We start from the raw sequence: 20,983 nt of genomic DNA, 5'->3' as shown, positions 1-20,983 counted from the left end.
CCAACATCTGTATGTAAGATCATTACAAGCCCGTGTGCATCTGCATGCATATTTATATTATATACATGGCTGAGTGATCTTTTAGTATCCTTCTACCTTCAAATCATTTTTCACACACTGTCCGTTTTTTTTTTTTTGGAATTTTTCTGTTCTAAGACAGGCTGTTGAAAATTTGCTTCCTTGAATCATTGCTTTTTTCATTCATTAATTTGTAAAATTCTGGGGCTTGGTTTTGTAGTTCATTCTTAAACCTAAGCTTCTGCATCCTTTTTCTGTTGGTGGCAAATTTATGAATAAAGCTTTTATTGGTGTTATTTTCTTACAAATAGAAATGCATTTACTTTTCAAGCCTTTTCTCTAGTTTCTTTATCATCTTTTGATTTACAGTCCATTCACTGGGTGCTAAAAGTTCATTGTGTCTCCCCAGTAACATTTAGTCGGATAGATCCAGAAGGGAAACTTGTCATGGGATTCAGGAAGGCTTCAAGTACTCTGTCTCATCAGGTATGTAACACTGTCAGACAGTACCTTTCAATATTATGGTTGCTAATATTGATTTCCACATGTCTAGATCATTTTCCTGGGAGGAGTATGTTGAATCGTCCATCAGTGTCTTTGAGGCTTAACCTTAGGTGCCAAATATAGCTCCTCTCTTGCAAAATGTGGACTGTTTTAATCAATGTTGTAAATGTGAGCCTGAATCGGCCAATTTAAATCAAATTGATAGAAAATCGATTCAATTCCTTGATCAATACAATGGTGCCATGTGCCCTCCTCGAAATCAGGTGCTACGCCTCGACCATGAATATGAGGGATATTTTGAGACCATCACTTTTTTTTTAATCTCCAAAACTACATAAGCCTTTTGTTAAGGAAAACGTTGGGTCATTTTCAAGATATTTTCGTAATATTTTCTCACTTTTTCAAAATTCTTTTGATATATCCTAGTGTCTGTTCTAATTTTTTTTATTTTAGGTCTTAGAAATTATTTTGAATCTTATTTAATTTTTGTTCAATTAGTTTTTGTATTTTCAATTCTTTTAAACACAAACATTCAATGTGAAAATTGGATTTTGTAAAATGAGTTTTTTAAGGGTTTTATATTTGTCAATTCATATAATCTGACTTACACATCTGATTTTAATTTCTTTTCCCAATTATATAGTTCTGGACATTCCATAACATTTGTATAGTTGAGTTCATCGTAAACTGGACAATGTTCATGCAAATCAAATTTCTGAACTGTTAATCTAGGGACTATATATGTCTGTGTATCTGTACTCAAGTTTCTTTTAGTAAATCTTAAACTAATTTTTCGTACTTATCTGAATCATTCTTGATCAGATTAATAAATCTACCCTTTTTGAATTTACTAAATTTATATCATGAATTAGGGCAACAAAAAAAAAAAGATTTTCTCTGGAGGAGCACTGGGGAAGTTCAAATTTTCAAATTGCATGGATAAAAATACATTTAAAGAATTAATTCATATATATATATATATATATATATATATATATATAATCTATATCTCCCTCTCTCTCTCTCTCTCTCTATATATATATATATATATATATATATATATTTATACACTTTTCTAAATAATCATGAAGACAAAAAAATATATAGCTTTCTTTGCTACAAGGAAAACAAGCCAAGGTCAAGTGGCAGAAAAAAACACAAATGAAGGTTCAATAAGAACCTAATGACAATGTTCTAAAAAAAGAGTGGACATGTACCAATACACAGGAACATATCCAAGCTTATTATCAAAAGGATGCACAGAAAACATTATGAAAAAGAGGAGCTTTGCGAGTGCTTTGTCGATTCGCTTTGCGAGTACGTGCTTTCTTAAGGGAACTCGTCAAGCTTTGATGGCTCCCGACACCATCAAGCAATGTTATAAAAGGCATAGCGTATCGCGTATCGGTCGGGCCGACCTATACGTCGTATCGTATTGTATCGTATCGTAACGTATCGTAAACGTAGCGTAGCGTATTGTAAAATTATTTTTTTAGTTTTAAAAAATATTTAAAAATAAAAAATAGAGAAAAATTATTAAAAATCTTAAAAAATGAACAAAAAATCAGAAATCAAGAAAAATGTATTCAAATATAAAAAAGATCATCATACATAAGGAACATTCATGTGTATCAACAACACATTCAAAAATAAGAAATTAGATATTCAAAATAACATAATAAACATTCATCACAATTTTAAACTTGAAAATTTTATAGAATCTTAGGACTTAGAGTCTTAGGACTTGGAGTTTTAGGACTTAGATTACATCACAATTTTATAAGTTCAAAACATATAGTTATCATCTTTCATGATTTAACAATAATATCTCCAAAATCGCTGAATCCTTGGTTATTTTTGATGAAAATGTGCAAAATCTCTCCCTCCTACATCTTTTGGAGTCTTTAAATACAAGAAGAGAGAGAGGAAGGAGTGTTTAAACTTTAAAAAATAAAAAAATTTGTGTTTTAACCCGTATCGTACGATACAGGGGTGTATCGCCCGTATTGTGCGAGCACGATACGTGCGATACGCGTACAATACGCACGTGTATCGTGTATCGAAGATGTATCGTATAAGTTTCTTTGACCTATACGATACATATCGTACGATATGCGTCCGTATCGTATGATACAGATAAACATTGCCATCAAGATGAGAGGGGTGGTATTCAAAGGACCTATCAATATAGCATACCTATTGGTCTTTACACTAATAGACACTATAGTTGGTTTTTTCTTCTTGTTGGATCATGAGAGTACTTTGAATGACATTAGCTCATCACTTTTCATAAGCACACTCGCTTCGCTTTGTCGCTGCCTATAGTTGTGCACTGACCTTAGCCCTACGGTTCACTTTGCTCATGACATATGCCTTTAAAGGTCAACATTGAAATTCGCCTATTGGCACGACTGAAGTTCACAGTTGCAAGGCTGATGTGCAATTCCAGTAGCTGGATGAAGAGAAATAGAGATACATGCTGGCCTGGGCCGCCTGGTTGTCAGAACGGGGACTATCGGTACTGCTTTGATTAACTCATTGCTACTTCTGACCCCTCCCTCTCTTTCTCAATCTGACCCTTCTATGTACCCGATTCCCAAGATCCCCCATTTAGACCCAACCAAAGGGAGGAGTTAGCAACTAAGCTAGCTCCATTGGATACACATCTCTTTGGTCAGAAAACCCAACCTTAAAGTCAAAATTGTTGAAGTTGAACTTCAATGTCGAATCCACAAGAATGAAGATGTAGAGGATAGAACTGTTGAGAGAAGACACGAGAGAGAGAAGAGAGCTCGTTAATTCCTTATGACTCCCACCCTTCTAATATAATAAAGAGAACTAATTAGGGTTATGTTTAACCCTTTACATAAAGAGTCCAATAAGTATTGAAAAATTCAAAGAACTACCTAATAAAAGTTTCAACAATGCAAAAAACCTCAAAACATAACTTTTTCTTAACACTCCCCCTCAAGCTGGAGCATAGATGTCTATCATGCTCAGCTTGTTACAACACTTTGTGAAATCAGATATAGGAAGAGCTTTAGTAAATATATCTGCAGCTTGATCTTCAGAAGCAACATATTTAGTAGAAATAATCCATGTTTGAAATAAGTCTATAATATAGTGACAATCCACCTTGATATGTTTGGTTCGTTCATGAAAGACATGATTATTGGCTATATAAGTAGCCACTTTATTGTCACAGTGTATTTTTATAGGCTGTTCTATCTGAATTCCAAGACCTTCTAACATGGCTCTCACTCAAGTAATTTCAGTTGCAGTTTGAGCCATGGCTCGGTATTTTGACTCTGCACTAGATCAAGCCACAACAGCTTGTTTCTTACTTCGCTAAGAAACTATGTTACGTCCAACAAAAATGCAGAATCCCGTAGTAGACTTTCTTTCATCAATAGAGCCTGCATAATCTGCATCAGAATAAGCTTCTATTTGGAGTGATGAACCCTTTTTAAATAATAAACCTTTTCCAAGAGAACCTTTTAGAAATTTCAATAGAAGTATGGCTGCATCCCAATGTGCTTTTCTTGGCTTGTCCATAAACTGGCTCAGTTTTCCCACAACAAAAGATATATCAGGCCGAGTTGTGGTCACATATAGTAGCTTTCCAATCAGTGATCTATATGACTTGCTATCCACAGGTTCAGATTTATCATCATATAAGTGAATACGAAAGTTCATAGGAATAGATGCAGGTCTGGTTCCAGTCATACCTGTCTCTTGGAGCAAATCAAGAACATATTTTCTTTGGGAAAGAATTAAACCTTCTTTACTTCTTGCTACTTCTATCCCCAAGAAACAACGTAGAGAGCCAAGATCTTTAGTAACAAAGTGTTGTTTGAGATACTCTTTTGTATCTTGTATTTCTTTTCACCAGTTAAAATGATGTCATTCATATATATCACCATAACCATCATACCTTGTGAAAACCTTTTTATAAACAATGAATGATCTAGAGGAGATCTATGAAATCCGAACTTGGATACAACATAGACAATTTTTGAAACCATGCTCTAGGACTCTGCTTCAACCGTATATAGCCTTCTTTAATAAACATACCTTGATGGATTCACTTGGTACCACTTAGAGTCCATCTCCTCTTTCATCGCTTGGTACCACTTAGAGTCCAAAAGAGCTTGTTCATGAGATATAAGAACTAAAGTAGCTGACAAGGCATCAATAAATTTGCATATATGATTTCCCAAATAAGATGTACTAACAAATTTAGAAAGAGGATGAATTGTAAATTGTCAGATCCCTTTACGTAGTGCAATAGGTAAATCATCAGGATGAGAAGCATCAATGGAACACTCAGGCATATTATGTAAGTCAGAATTACGTATCTCCCGAGAGCAAGACGACACAAGGTCATTAGATGATGGATTCCTTCTTGAATATATAAGAGGAGAGTCTTTAAATCGTGGAATGGAGGAATTGGGACAAGTAGGAAGGTGAAATAAACGGAATGGACTCAAGTGGAATAGGAGGAATTGGAAGTGGAACAGAGGAGGGCATCTCAGACTGAGAATGTGAAGAGCTTGCAGCAAAGAACAGAGAAGACTCGTGGAAGGTTACATCAGCACTGACAAACTCTCGATTGGATATAGGATCTAAGCATCGATACCCTTTTTGATTTCGAGAGTATCCCACAAAGACACACTTAGTTGCTTGTGCTGCAAGTTTATCTCGATTAGGTCCAAGTCGATGTACAAAGCATGTGCATCCAAATACCCGTGGAGGTAAAGAGAACAAAGCCTTATTTGGGTAAAAGATTTGAATTGGTATCTTGTTGGCTATTGAAGGGGATGACATTCTATTTATTAGGTAACATGCAGTTAAGATTGCATCTCCCCAAAATTTGGCAGGCATATGAGAATGAATCATTATAGTGCGGGCTACCTCCAAAAAATGTCGGCGTTTTCTTTCAACTACACCATTTTGTTGAGATGTGTGAGGGCATGTAAATTGTGGCACAATACCATGAGATTTGTAGAATTCAAGTAGGGAAGTAGATTTAAACTTGAAAGCATTGTCAGTGCGAACAACCTTGACACAAGTATTAAATTGAGTTTTTATTTCCAAGATGAAAGATTTCAAGATACAAGAAACTTCAAATCTGTCTTTCATCAAAAACATTCAAGAGACTCAAGAAAATTCATCAACAATGGATAGATAATAACAGGACGACAACCGACTCAGAACCCGACTAGGTCCCCATACATCAACAAGAACTAAATCAAATATATTTTGGCTAGACTGACTTTGGCTCGAAGGAAAAGATGTACGACTATGCTTGCCTAATTGACAAGCTTCACACTCGATGAAGGTTGAAGAAGAAATCTGAGGACATAACTGCCGAAGTTTATGAAAGGATAGATGATCAAGTCTGAGATGCCGATTCACTTGAAGGTGAATCAACCAAAAGAGACGCCTCTTTAACGAATGTATCCAAGAAGTAGATTCCATTTCTCTCATGGCCTCCACCAATCTTCCTCCCAGTCGATAAGTCCTAAAATACACAAGTGCCAGGGTAAAAAATAACTCGACAATTCATCTCTTTAGTAATTTTTCTTACAGATAACAAGTTCTTTGGGAATTCAGGAGTATATAGCACTTCATGAACATGTAAAGATGGAGATAGGCGGACATCTCCATGTCCTTCAACCGGTGATAGTCTTCCATCAACTAATTGAACATACTGAGAGGGATAAAATTTCTGCAAGTTTGAAATACTGACATCTCCACAAAAATGTCTAGACGCTCCAGAGTCAATTATCCAACAACCATTAGAGGGAGTTCTACCTGTAGAAAATGTTGAATCTGTGATAGCAGTAGAAACAGATGGGGTGGAAGGTGCAACATTTGATCGATGCTCCATAATTAGTTCAAGTTCAGCGGAGTTAACTTGAGAGAAGTGGCATCTACCGAAGCAGCAGTGAGATTCACCTTGGGAACTATATTGATAGACTGTGAGTTTGAAGCTGGTATGGGGAAGGATGTCATAGTCGTGGACGAAGATTTGTTTGGTTTACCCACTTTGTTCCAGCACCTATCCTCTAAGTGACCAAGACGACCGCAATACGTGCATTGGAGTCTCCCACGCCCTCCTAGTCCACGACCTCTTCCTCTACCACGAGAAGGGTATTGTACACTCCGTCCTCCTCCAAATGAGGCAAGTGTAGATGGCTGTGAATTATTTGTAGAGGGAGAAAGGGTAACCGCCAGTCTATTTAGCCTGTTTAAGGCCTCCTCAAGATCAGGAAAATCAGACCCTGTAAGCATTTGGGCCTTAGCTGCAGAATAATCTGATGATAGTCCAGCAAGAAATTTAACAACTATCATTTGCTCCATGTGAGACTTGAGACAGTGCTTGCAAGGAGGTTTTAAAGAGTTCATCTTTTCATAAGTAAACTTCACTTTGGTAAAGTATTCAGTTAAATCCATGTCACATTGCTGCAGTTGTAATAGTTCTTGCTGAACTTGAAGAATTTTGGTGATGTTCTTGTCTTGATAGTATGTCTGCCGGAGTGAATTCCACATATCTTTAGCTGTGTTATAATAGCAGAGACCAGCGGCAATATGAGGTTGAGTGCTATTCATAGGCCACACACTAATTATACTGTTTTCTTCCTCCCACTGTGCGTACTTGCCAACTTTTTCTGTTGGTTGATCTTCTTCTAATATATATTTCTTTCCATGTCCAACGACTGAGAACATGAAAGTTCTAGCCCAAACATCATAATTAGATCCATCGAGTTTGATAGTAGATCCAAAAGAAAAAGGATTTGAGAATGCTTTGTACTCTACCCCCAGCCTCTGGCTGATTTCCAGGTTCATGTTGTAGATTTACAGCCATGACAAGCCCTTGAAGATAAACAAATATGGATGTTCACGGCAGACTTCAATTTATCTTAAAAATGTCGTGAAGTTAACTTGCCTCAAATAAGAATACCCACTGCTACTTCATGACTGAAAATTAATATTAATTCTGTCGTTGTTTCTGCACCTCCACTATAGCAAAATTCCACTACGACAGCAACAAAACACAAAGAAGATTTCTGATTTGCAGCACCCTATTTCTGCAACATCAAAACACACTTTGGAACTCCGCGACAAGTATCCAGAGGCAGCAAAGGTAACATACTAAATCTGTCGACAACAACAATACATAAGGAAGATTTTTGACTTGCAACACCACAACAATTTCACACCAATAGTATAGTTGCAGCAGAAAATAATTTATATATATTTATCTTCGAGCGATCAACTGCTGTCTACACACGCTAGAAACTTTACCACCGACTGTAATCAACATGGGTTAGGGTTTTTGATCACATTTACATGTTTATGATCAAAACCCTAACCCTCGACAGGTTGAGAAATACCTTTTGTTTTCAGTTGAGAGAGAGAGACAACACCCTGACGTTGATGAAGAAGGAGGATAACGAGGGAGCTTGCTGGTTTAGAACGACGTCAACAGGATCCCAAGACTATCCGCTCTGATACCATATTGAACTTCAACGTCGAATCCACAAGAATGAAGACGTAGAGGATAGAACTGTTGAGAGAAGGTAAAGAAGAGAGAATGAGAGAGAAGACAGGAGAGAGAGAAGAGAGCTCGTTAATTCCTTACGGCGCCCACCGTTCTAATATAATAAAAAGAACTAATTAGGGTTATGTTTAACCCTTTACATAAAGAGTCCAATAAGTATTAAAAAATTCAAAGAACTACCTAACAAAAGTTTCAACAATGCAGAAAACCTCAAAACATAACTTTTTCTCAACAAAAACTAACAAAAAAGATATAGACAATAGCACTTACATATTATATAAAATCACATCATATGTGTGTGTGCGTGGGGGAAGAGAGTTAGTCATAAAAAAATTTAAGTCAGCCCTACAGAGAAAAATAATGGCAAAATTGAGGGAAAATATAGAGACTATCATTTTCATCCTACATAAATCACTATATATATATATATATATATATATATATATATATATATATATATATAGTGAGAGAACAGGAGAAATGAAAATTGATGAAAACTGAAAGTCCTTTTGAATTTGGATGTGAATCATTATGATTGAAAGGATAGAATTTTGTAATGGGTTTCTCTGCTGAGAGCCACAAAAACTATCAATCTGACTTCTAGTTTGCTAATACGATGTCAAAGCTGGCAAGGCATGTAGCCATTTCTTTGCCTTTCATGTAAGTATTTAGGTAAGGGGCTCAAAGCCCGCTGTAGGGACATGCAATTGATCCTTTTTTCCGCATATCCTAGGAACATGCTGAGTATATTTGTTGGTCAGATGCAAACTTTTTGTTTGTTAATTTATGTACTATGCACCCTCCGCAAATTGGCAACTTGTTTGCTGAGAGGTCTTTTTCTTTTGCAACTTGATTTTTAGGTAATTCCTGTGAATGAACTCTTGAGCCGACCTAGGAAACTGGTTCATCTGTATGAATGTGGCGGTTATGTAAGCACATAGATATAGAGCAATCCCCCTCTCTGAGTTGGATTTGTGTATTTTAGCATCCAGTACTTGGTTATGACCACGATGATGGTTTTCAGATGCTTTTACTAGGATTCTCTAAGCTTGAAATGTTGTTTTGTTTTTCATAGGATGGGCGCTCACTGGAGAACCAGAATGGTGAAGTTCCTAACAGGATTGGAGCATGCAATGAAGTTGTGACTGCACTTCCTGCTTATTCTGCAAAAGTAGCATTTGATTCAACCGGTGATTCATCACGTGGCCAGATTGGACCAATTAGCGTTGTCTCTTATTTGGATAAAACAAGCAAGCAAAAAGCTTCTTCAGGTTCAGCAGCTTTTTCGCTTGATAAAAGAAAAAAAGGAACCTGTGGTTCCAAAAGGAAACGGCTTTCTGTTGATGACAAGAGTGCTGCAAAGATGAAACCAACATGGGAGGAAGCACAAAAACTGCTACAACCACCTCCCAACCATTCTCCCACTATTGTAGTTATTGAGGGGCATGAATTTGAGGAGTATGAGGTCTGTCATGAAGCTTTTCTTACCTCCTCTAGAATCGATTTTTTGAGTCATAGTATATTTCATCAGAAGCCTTTTCTTTATCTGCTTCCTCTGAGATCTGTTAGTCCTATAAAGTATAAAGTATGCCACGAGTGAAGAGACTGGAAACCTTAATTCTTCTTTTCTTTTTTTGGGAGTGTCAGTTTTTATTGTTGTTCGAAGTGCTGGATGCAGCTGAGTTGAGCCTAGAGCCTTGCTAGGACTAGGCACATTAAGCAGTCCACCAAAAAGGCAACATCTAGTTGTTAAACTTAACAAAGCAACTGGAGTCTCAATGAAAATTCCATAACTATCAAGTTACAAAATTAAAGTTTAAAGCCTTAAAAGATAACAGAAAGAGAGTTATATCAATGCTTCTTAATGTTGTAGAGTATGCAGAATCTTCCAATTTCCTAAACCCAAACTGTTAAATCTCTAATTTTCATTGGTAAAGTCTAGATCCCCAAACTAAAATCTAAAGGTATGAATCTAGTTAAAAGAAAAATGGAGAGACTTCAAGTCCCTAGCATAATCACATCCTCCATGTTTGTAAAACGGTCTTCTATTTGAAAAAAAAGTTGTATGAAGATCAATAATTTTGTGGAAAGCAGTTGAAAACCTAAAACAACGTACAATCATTCAAAGTATAAATTAGTATGTATGAACTGTAACTGTAACTATAATTAAAAGTGCACACATAGAGACTTCTGATGTAAAACACATGCAATAAAGACAATGGAGAAAAATAAAATCGACGCCAGAACAGAGGGAAAGAAGATTGTTGTTTGAGATGTTAAAAATAGAAAAATTAAAGAATAATAAAATAAGAAACAAAAAAAAAAAAAGAGGAAAAAGAGAGAAGAAGAAGAAGAATGATGTAGGCTGTTGAGAGAAAAGGAAGCCTAGGATCTTGCTTGCCTAGGTGAGTGTAACCAAGTGCTTAGGCATTTTCAGGTGGTTACATTGGAACAGCCGTCCCAGATGATCAGCATAGCCTAGAAGCTTAAATGCACATCGGCATATTTGACAATGTAGAACATACTTTAATTGTGCCTAGATGCATTGGCTACATAGTTTACATTTGCCTTGTTATTGTCTGATGAAGTAGAAGAAAAGACCGTCTTCAAAATGGCCAATTAACAAAAGACAAAAAAGTGCCTTTGGAAAACATTGATGAAGTTTTTCTGGCTTCATTTGATGGATCATGGAACTGGTTGCCACTAGGAAAGAGGTAGGCAGGGACCCTGCATTCATGCAGAAAAATTTAGCATGGGGTAGATTTCAGAAACATGATGAACAAAGAAAATAAGCTTCTGTTATGTACAGTATTCTTTTTGCTAAATTTGTAATTAGGTAATGAGGGTACTTTTGCTGTTGTTATTATTGTTCATGGTGAGAATGTTGTTTTCCGTTGTCATTGCTCCAGTTATGTCAAGGAAGGAGTACGTTATTTCATAAATATTTTCATCAAGGAAGGAATATTTTCTAGTATAAAACTGTTTCTAATGCATATTGTGCTTATCTTTTTGTAAGTTTATGCTATAGGTAGGAGTTCATCTTTAATTTCCTTTAATACTTGTCATCCTTTCTCATTTATATATCCTAATCTTTAGGATATTGTCCTTTTTCTTGTGGTTACATTTGATTATATTTATTGTCCTGTAATAAGAAAAACTGGGAAACAAATTGTATTGCCCTGTGTTTTAGGAGAAGCGTGTTTTGTAAATCTCTGTCTTTGTTCTCTAATTTTTTAGCAGTTCTTCTAAAACTTTTCTCTTTAAGGTTTTCATGCATGCTTCTACAGACTGCTAATGTGGTAACCTTTTGCAGGAACCTCCAGTTTTTGGAAATCGACCTATATTTGCTGCCAAAGAGTTGGGGTAATTACTACTTTTCGGGTACCACAATGTAGACTCCATTTGAAATATGAATTTCCAGCCATACCTAAAAGGCATTATACTTGAATATTAGCAGCCAAATGTTGTTTGCTGTTGTATTTAGAAGAATATGTGATGGGGGTGCGTATTGTTTTCTTCCCTAGCTGAAGAGCAACATCCCGGTGGATGTTGCTTTTCCTTTCTATTCATCAAAAAATACAATCTTAATTTTGCCACAGGTTACTAGTTCAAAATAAGAGAAAGTGTGGTGGTTGGCTTTGGAATGCTAATTGTGTTTTATGCTACTTCTTAATTGCATATTGAATTATTATAAATCTTGTCTACTAAATGTTGAAGTTGTAAATCTAAAATGCATTATAATTTATAATACAAAGTTGGTGTTTATTGCAAATTTTTGAATGACGTAACTGAGTTGTATTATCATATCTTTAGTTGGCTCTGGTGGAGTAACTGTCATCAAACTCAAAATCATTGCACTACTATTTCATGACCAAAACTAAATTGAAGTGCAGAGTCACAGGCTTTACTAAACCTAGCTGTGGTAGATGAGGGGGCATGCTGCACCAATTTAGACACATAGTCTTGAACTGATTATTGCAAATATACACTTTTGCAGTTAATTCTTTTCAAAATATGTTAGATTAGATAAGATTGTTGGGAAGAAAAAATGAAATTGTAACACTTTTGTTGTCCTATTGTGCCATCATGAGAGTTCTAAGTTTTGTTTGCTTCTTATTCTGCTGCGCTGTGTACAAGCACGTCCGATTAAGAAAAAATGTGAGCAACAGTGCTGTGATTCAGTTAGTGCTTTGGCCATCAATAATGCATCCTGTTGCCATGTGTGAAAGTCTCATATGTTTAGAGATGTAGTTTGTAACTCTCTATCATATATGTAATTCTCATGTCATAGAGTCTAAATGTTGATGATGTTTATCTTCGTTGTCAAGTCTTACCCCAAATTTATGGGTTCCGAATTCCGATTTATGATTTCTGGTTCTCTATTCTTTCCTATCGACTGCAAGTTTACCTCACAATCTTAGATTAGTGTATAAATAGTGAGATAATGGAGCTACCTCGTCTTGGGTCTCCGAATAATGTAAGAATGGAAAATGGGAATCAGGCTCCTGGGAGGTCATCTTAGGATTTTGGATGATTCAAGACAAGAGAGCAATAGGAAGTTAGATGGAGAACCATTAAGAGGTGATGCTAGATATGGAAAATACTAGTAAATTAACATAAATAAATGAAACTTTCAAATTTGAAGGATATGGTGATGTGGGAATTGGGACTTCCTAGGACTGAAAATCAGGCTCATGTCCGTGGGAGGGGAATGAGGATAATGAGGTTTTTATGAGCATTTAGTGATTTGTAGACACCTCATTCATTTCACTATCTGTACGGGGGCATGGATTTGGAAGTTAAGATTGTGGATGAGAGTGGTCATGAGCGTGGAGAGGGGCTATTCAAATTTCAACTACCTCGTGAAGAGGATGTCATTCCCAAATCCATTCTTATTCTGCCTTCCATATTCACTTCGTTCCATCCCCACTTTGTTATGGCTCCAAACATAAATGATTGTGAGAAATGTGGTTTTGCTGGTGCTCATTGTATGGTCTGTCTTTCTTTACTCCTGATTCCACCTTGTGGTTCAAGGGTTCAGAGGAGGATTTGTTCCTTTTTTATGTTAGAACAAACATTTCGTTTAGTAAGTCTCAGAGAGATTTGGTTTTTGGATCCCTTTTTTTTCCCGTCCTTGAACCTGTTTATTTTCCTATTCTAAAAATTGCTTCTTCTCCTTTTTGCTTAGTGCTGTGGTCCTGCCTGGAAGCCTTTTGTTTGTCAAATACATCCTAACCTGTTTCCATGAAGACTGAGGAAGTTATATGACCAAGGTGAATCCAAAAATTTGAAATCTTACACAAGGACAGATGTGAACATTAATGCTAATGTCAGCACCTATTCCCATGTAATTCCATTTTCTCACTTTTTTTTGTCAAGTTCTCATGATTTCTCAAACTCGATATATGGCGCGTACCATTTCTCACTATTCTTGTTCTGTTCAGAAGTTAACATTGCAACAATGTTACCAGTATTACTCATCATATTGAGGTTTGTTGTCAAGGCTCCTGAGATAAACTTTCTCTGCAACTTTCTGTTGTCTTTCTATCCTTCTGCAAAGTCCTGAATGTAATGGGCCATTTCTGCCCACAAAATGGAGGATGAAGGTAGAGACCCTTCTGAGTGCTTTTCCAATCTGGAAGTTCTGCATAGAGAGGAAAATGATGCCTTGTTTCTTTACTGCTTTATGAAAAGGAAATCCCCCTCTAACATGGCCCAGCGGCAGTAGGCGCGGGAGGAAGAGACATGGATCAAGCAGTATGTTTTATCTACTACTCAGTTGTTGCCATCATAAAAGAGGAAATGATGCCTACTCCTCTTCTGTTCTTATACTCTAGTTTTTGCTTCTGTTTCACCCATTTTATTGTCTTCGATGGCTAAATACCTATCTTGTACTTGACCTCATTGTTCTCATCCTAGCCTGTTCCCAGGTGACTTTCTTCCACAGTCATAGAAATGCCAAAATTACCTGGTTTGTTGAATGCTTAGATCTGGTGGTGTGTCTGGATAAATCTAATCAGTGAAACAGGCAGGTTTGGTTAATTAGAATAAAGACAAGGACTGTAATGCAAGTATGTTTGGATCCTGCTTATCACAGTTGGACTTGCCAAGACAAAATATTTGTAGTATAGTTCTTATATATATGCTGTTGTGTGAGGTTCTTGCGACTTGTGAGAGCTGCTAATGGTGTAGGAATAAGCAAGAAAGGCACCTTAGGAAAAGCTTCGTGAAGTGTACAGTAGGTACTTGAGTATTGAGAAACTTGTGAAGTGTATAATGTAAATCAGGCCCAAAGAGACAAATACTTCAAGTAAATCAGCCTTGAAGCTTCCACCAACAAGTCAAACTCACAAGCCCTCAAACAAGAGGTGAAGAAGAACTTGAATTAATCACAATAAGAGATACATAAAGTAGGCTAAAAAGCCATATGAAACAATAGAGAAGCTGCGCTCTTTATAGAGGAGAGGGCCAAAGAGAAGGAGGAGGAGGCAGTCCCAACGGCTAGAAATGTAGCCGTTGGGACTAGTCTCCCTCTAGGTAAAACAGAAAAAGGAGAGGGATAAAAGGGGAAAAACAGAAAATAAACTAAAAGAAAAGATACATAAAGAAAGTAAAAATTACATAAGTGTCCTAAGTACCCAAAAGATATAAAATATATATATACATATAAAGCATATATTAGATGACTAATATATGTGATATATATAAATATATATATATATATATATGTATACATTTGGGATACATACATCCTAACATATAATAGGTATTTGAGTGTTGAAATATCCAAATTAAAAAATGCCAAAACATGGAAAAGTGACTATTAATTGAATACGTGAATGATATGAAGGAAAATTGAAGATCAAGCTGCCTTGTTGGAGTACATATTGCAAAAAGTGTGCAGCATATACCAGGTCAGTTGTGTTCTAGAGACCAGACTGGTTTTGCTATTGCGATGTCTGCTTAGTCACTGTTATATGAAAGCTTTATGTTATTTTACTTTAATATAAATACGGGAGTCATTTGGAAGCAGACACTATATGTGTGTCCCATGAATCTGCCCCAAAGATTGGAGCAAGATTCATGAAACACTAAAACTAGTGTCATGAATTTGCCCCAATCTTTGGGGCAGATTCATAAGACACACATAGTGTCCCTGCTGCCAAACGACTCCCAAAGTGCCGACATTGTAGTATGACTTAATTCTTAATTCCTCTTTTGGTTGCAGCTTTGAATATGTCTGTCTCATGGTTATGCGAGGCAATAGGTCACAACAGAAGCGAAAAGTTCAGAAATAGTTGAGTAGGTGTTGGAGGTCTCTGTCTTACGATGTTGGTACAATTACAATACCATAAAGCATAGCTGGCTGTAAGCAGACTTGTTATTGCCTCGGCCAAAGTCATCACAGCAACTTGGGATGGTTAATTTTTTTATTTAATTTAATAAAAATAATGGTGAACATAAACTTTCTATTACCTTATTTAAGATGAACAAAAAGGTGCTTTTAAATTGTATATATTGTTAATAATAGCTGTAATTTATGTGTGCATGTTTGCGTCTCTCTCTCTCTCTATATGTATATATACATATATCCTGTAATTTATATATATAATACCTGTAATTTATGTGCGCATGTTTGTGTGTGTGTGTGTGTGTGTATATATATACATATAAGAGTATCTGTAAATAGTATAACAAAATATAAGGAAATCAGTTCTCTTCTATTAGACGCGTACAATGCATATTTAACGAGAATTGTTGGAACTTAGGAGATTCATGAAATATGTGGTCTAAGTAAATATAAGACTACGTGCACTGATTGTATGTTCTCCGATCAGCTTGATTAATTGTTTACAAAGTTTCATGTGTAATATTGCTTATTCAAACTCAAAATACTAACCTGTCATTGACACTTTCAAAAAAATAGCTTATACGGCACATCTTTACAATTTAAGTTGATGGAACAACTCATACTCACGTAATCCTCATTTATTTAGTGCACGTGTTTCACAAGTCCTATGAACACATGTACACACACACAGACGTGTATATCTGTGAGCACCCATGCATATGCTGCTACATGTTATAAAATGCAGTTATACATATATAAAATTTGTAAACAATTTATAAATGTACATTAACGAGAAAATAGTTAATTGACTGAATTGGCCAAGTGAATAATCGAAGCCCATTGGCTATACTGATTCTTCGTTAAATCGGGCAGTTTGGTCCTACTGAGTCGATCTTTTTCTTTTTCCCTGGTTAAGGGCTGATCTGCATCAACATAGGCGAGGCACGAGTTGACTTGCCTAAGTTTGTGACCGATGCAACATGCATGAGGCAGAATTTGAGGACATGGAGCCAGTGGACTGCTGGGATCTCCCGATTCGACTAATACAAACAAATAACGCCATTATACTTATTTTTTTCTCTTTGCAGATCATCATGTTCATCAGCTCGGGAAATTTCTGCAGAACAACTACAGGGTCATCCTGCAAAGTCCGGTAAGATCATATTTCTCTGTCTTTCTGAAATTATCTCTTCTCGGTTGGATGTAGGCATTACTTTAACATGTTTCCTGCTACAATGTTTTAGTGGACGTTCTTATTATTGAATACTTCTTGAAGTCTTCTGTAATCATATAACTCTATCTTTCAGAATATCTCTGCTTGGTTGGATGTAGAGACATTGATTTTGACATTTTTCGTGCTAAAATGTTTTCGTGAATAGTTGCTTGACCTATGCTTTTGTACTTCTAAAGTAGGACGTGTTTTTCCCTTTTCTTTTTGGTTTGTGGGTGGCAGGGGAAAGGGGGCGGATGTGGAGATCAGTATCATAAGGTAGTTTTAGCATTTGAACAAGTCTTCTCTTGTGCATCTTTTTTGATGAACAAACCATTTCTCACATATAATGGGGGGCTGAACCAGAAGATTTATCTAGGAGAATAACGGGTGCATTGTTGAAATCTCATAATCAGGTGTTGTTTACCTCTTTCTGAATGCTAAGTTGAAAATCTGCTAGAAGAGATCAAGTGACTGATTCTGAATGATTGTTGGGAACGTGTTTACAATTTTACATGCTTATACATACCACTCATTTGTGATGATATTGCTATAATTGGTTTATCTCTTTCTTCTCTAGCACGTAAACAAGCTCGAGCAGCAAAAAGGATGAGAAGTAGTAAATGTCTCAGCAAGCTTGATACGCTAGCTGACTTAGCCATTCTTGATGAAAAGGAGCAAGAGCAACATCCTCCAGCCAATTCAACCACCACAAAGCATCCACGTCATCGGCCTGGTTGCTCCTGCATTGTCTGTATCCAGCCTCCAAGTGGACAAGGTCCTAAGCATGAGCCTAATTGCACGTGCAATGTCTGTTTGATGGTCAAGCGTCGGTTTCATACCCTCATGTTACGGAGAAAGAAACTGCAGTCTGAGAAGGAAGCAGAAAATGATGAGGAAAACCACCAATCCTCGCCAGAGAAATCAGAGGAGAAGATTGAAGCTAGTGACGGGAAAATGGTTGAGTCTGAGAAACAAGGCAACAAACCAATTAAGAAGAGTTCAGATTCATCAAGAGATTCAGAGAATAATGAAGGGCCTTTGTCCTGCTCAGCTTATAATAAAGAAGAGATTGGTGGCATAGGGAAGGGTCAGATAGATTTAAACTGTCAGCCTGAGCGCGAAGAGGATTTCTTTCCAAATTCAGATTTAGTCAGCACTTGTAAACCATTCAATGAGTACGTGTGGACGGGGATCTCATGTTCTTCTGCCGACCATGAGCAACAGATAGAAGCTCATGCTGCAGACCCAGTTGATGATCCGTCAAAGGAGGCGGCGAGTGATGGTCACGAGCCTGACTGGCAGGGGGCTGATGCTGGTGTGTCAGGAATGACCAATTTGTCCAAACCAGGACCGATACAAGCAACCACCGCTGCCTGATAAATGTACACATGTAATCTGCTGGCATGCCTTCTCTTATATAATCGTCATGGAAATTGTAAATGTTCCATACCACGGTAATTAAAACTTCATTCTTCATATATCTAACAAAACAACTTACGCATGTTCGCATCACAAAGTGGAAGAATCAGTGATTTGTACCGAGCCGTCAGAGTATGTAATGTTGTAGAAAGTTGTATGACCTCAATGTAGGAAAGGAGAAATCTAAATTGTAAGCTTAGTTTGTATTTTTCTTTTCTTTCTGTAGAGTTTTTCTCTTGATAAATTTTTGCTACAGATAAGTTCAATGAAACATAGTCAATCTTCTCTCAGTGCAGCACTGTTCTCTCTCTCTCTCTCTCTCTCTCTCTCTCTCTCTCTCTCTTTGAATTTTACAAAATTTGCCTGAGGAAGTTAAGAAGCCAACTAGGGTATCGGTCTTCATTTGGTTTTGCAGTCCAGGTGAGTAGCACTTGTGAAACAAACTGATAATCGGATTCTTACTGGTCACCAGTCTGATCAGCTATGGTATGCTTCTTGAGGTGGAACATGAGAAATTTGAAGAATCACATGGCAGAGGAAAAACCACTCAAAAAGTCTCAAGTAATTCCATTGACAAACTATGAACAAGTTTACATCCTTGGCCGATGGACATTGAAGATTAGATAAGGTTAGGAGTTAAGACCCAGGGACAAATTTAGTGGCATAGACCTAAGCATCGTTGGGAACTGGGTTGTCAGGGTGGTCCAAGAGATTCTCAACTGGGCCTTTGCCGGTAACAATGGCCTGAACAAAGAAGCCAAACATGGAGAACATGGCAAATCTCCCACTCTTGATCTCCTTTACTTTGAGCTTGGCAAAGGTGACCAGCTCATCGGTGAGCCCGAGCAGGTTGAAGTACTGAGCCCGAGCGGGTCGAACCGTCGAAGTACTGTCCACCTGGGTACAGGGTGTTGCCTTCTCCCACAGCAGGAAGGCCATGGATGCGGTATCCCTCGAAAAACCCCATGAGGACGACTTGGAAGGCAAGCACAGGTAGGATGCTCTGTGCATGGACTAAGTTGGGGTTGCCCAAGTAGTCAAGCCCACCCTTAGTGAAGATCTGGGCTCCTGCCTTCAACCAGACCTGCTCCTTGAAGTCAACTCTTACCCACTTCTCCAGGACCTCAGGTGTCATCCATCCCAATGCACCAAGCATTGCCCATCTACCATGGATTACCTGTCCCAAAACCATCACAACATTAAATAGGAACTCTCACATTACATGGGCATTGGGCAGAATATTCCAACATTTCATCATGATACTTCAAGTAGTAGCAGAGTAAGAATTTTTTTGCTGAGAGGCACTAATACATAATAACTGTCATGGGGACTTCTAGTTTGTCAATTTAGTTTGTGCAAGTTGCAGTGAAGAAAATTTATCTGATCCTAACAGATACCAACAGCAAATCTGTTTGGATTCACAAAGATCATGAATTAATTTCTATAGCATTTCATGTCTTTCTTCATGTCTGTAATAATAGGATGTTTTTTCATGGCCAAAAGCATAACAGAATAAGAAATTGGAGGATTGTGACTCCTGATCCAGACTTAATCCCAGTTAACAGATGTTAAGTTTTTGGAGTTCCTAAATTGGTTTCCAATTCTATTAATTTCCTGTAATCCAAACGTTAGAAACCAGAATGGATGCTTCTGATGGAAGAATCAACACAGTAGGCCATTATGGTATCAAATTTGTTACCTCCACTGTTCCTGGCAAAGGCTTCTGGGTCTGCTGACAATCCTACTGTGTCCCATCCATAGTCCCCACGGAACTCTCCAGTCAGGTAAGATGGCGTCTGTGCTGAGAAGGGACCCAGGTACTTCACCCTGTTTGGGCCATACCACAACTTATTTCCCTATCATCATACGAAGGGAAAAATATGCTCTTAGCGAACGTAGAAAATTCAACATACAAGAGAGAGAGAGAGAGACCATAGTGAATCTTCCATTCCCACAGCAAACAACGCAACGTCTCTTAGGGAGTTGGAGTTGGAGCTTCTTGTTTTGCCTAGAAATGGGTTGTCGACAAGGGGCCTGCAGATTTGGCAGAAGTCAAGGTGGCTGCCATTTTTTATGCTTTTTTTCTCTTTCTTCCTCTGTAGTTCAGTAGCGGTGCTGTTGTGAGAGTCGCAGTTAATGAAACAAGTTATAAGATGGTGAATCTTCCATTCCCAAGGCAAACAACATCTCTTAGGGAGTTGGAGTTGGAGCTTCTTGTTTTGCCTACAAATGAGTTGTCGACAAGGGTGCCTGCAAGGTGGCTGCCATTTTTTACGCTTTCTTTCTCTATCTTCCTCTGTAGTTCAGTAGAGGCGCTGTTGTGAGAATCGCAGTTACTGAAACAAGTTATAAGACGGAGTGAGTTTTGGAGGAACTCTAGTGGCAAGGAGGCAGGGAACTATTTTTCACAGGCAGGGATCGACGGATGTAGATTTCCACCAATGAGAGTGCCTCAAAGTATTTGGTCTATCAGTGACCTTTGTATGCTTTTATCTCAATGCTAAGCATCTTGGTCCCACCAAAGTCGCACATAAATGCAGCTAACTCAGTTCTCTAAGAAACGGAAAATGAATGGAGTGCACTAAAATTGAAATGTACAAAAGAAAAGCGAAAAAAAGGAAAGAACCAGATTTGTGGCCCATGCAGGTCTCGAACCTGCGACCTTCGCGTTATTAGCACGACGCTCTAACCAACTGAGCTAATAGGCCATTCGACGACTCTCTGAAATTTTTTTTTCTTTTCTTCCCAGCTGGATAATTTAGTTATGCGCTTCAAGTTTTGTAGATTATTTGGAATATCATTTTGGCGTTTCTATTTGACTTTGAAGGTCTTAAGTTGCAACCAAATTTGTTCCATCGATTATTACTGCCGAAAAACGCCTAAAATATGAGGAAATTCTTGAGCTGTGATA

At 37.4% G+C, this 20,983-nt stretch overlaps 1 protein-coding gene, 1 non-coding gene and 1 pseudogene across 5 annotated transcripts in view; 1 reads left to right on the top strand and 2 right to left on the bottom strand.

Annotated features, from left to right (window-relative positions):
* LOC116264422 (B3 domain-containing transcription repressor VAL1-like) overlaps nucleotides 1-18,352 on the top strand; it is a 28,940-nt gene extending 10,588 nt beyond the window's left edge. For 3 of the 4 annotated variants that reach the window (XM_050080648.1, XM_050080647.1, XM_031644625.2), the window contains exons 8-12: nucleotides 428-504; nucleotides 9,165-9,554; nucleotides 11,403-11,452; nucleotides 16,529-16,593; nucleotides 17,231-18,352. In XM_050080648.1, the coding sequence (XP_049936605.1) occupies nucleotides 428-504; nucleotides 9,165-9,554; nucleotides 11,403-11,452; nucleotides 16,529-16,593; nucleotides 17,231-18,030 (1,382 nt within the window). In that variant the 3' untranslated portion in view covers nucleotides 18,031-18,352. Of the gene's footprint in view, nucleotides 1-427; nucleotides 505-9,164; nucleotides 9,555-11,402; nucleotides 11,453-16,528; nucleotides 16,594-16,893; nucleotides 16,930-17,230 lie in introns of all 4 variants that reach the window. The other variant, XM_050080649.1, reaches the window with a different exon arrangement.
* Nucleotides 18,353-18,708: 356 nt separating this feature from the next.
* On the bottom strand, nucleotides 18,709-20,340 carry LOC116264454 (chlorophyll a-b binding protein 13, chloroplastic-like; annotated as a pseudogene).
* A 366-nt stretch (nucleotides 20,341-20,706) lies between these two features.
* TRNAI-AAU (transfer RNA isoleucine (anticodon AAU)) lies at nucleotides 20,707-20,780 on the bottom strand. The gene has a single exon. It is a non-coding gene; the product is annotated as a tRNA-Ile (tRNA).
* Between the last annotated feature and the right edge of the window lie 203 nt (nucleotides 20,781-20,983).

The sequence above is a fragment of the Nymphaea colorata genome, chromosome 11 (assembly GCF_008831285.2).
Source record: "Nymphaea colorata isolate Beijing-Zhang1983 chromosome 11, ASM883128v2, whole genome shotgun sequence".
Lineage (NCBI taxonomy): Eukaryota > Viridiplantae > Streptophyta > Magnoliopsida > Nymphaeales > Nymphaeaceae > Nymphaea > Nymphaea colorata.
Note: the sequence above shows the minus strand (reverse complement) of the source record. Positions and strands in the feature narration are given on the sequence as shown.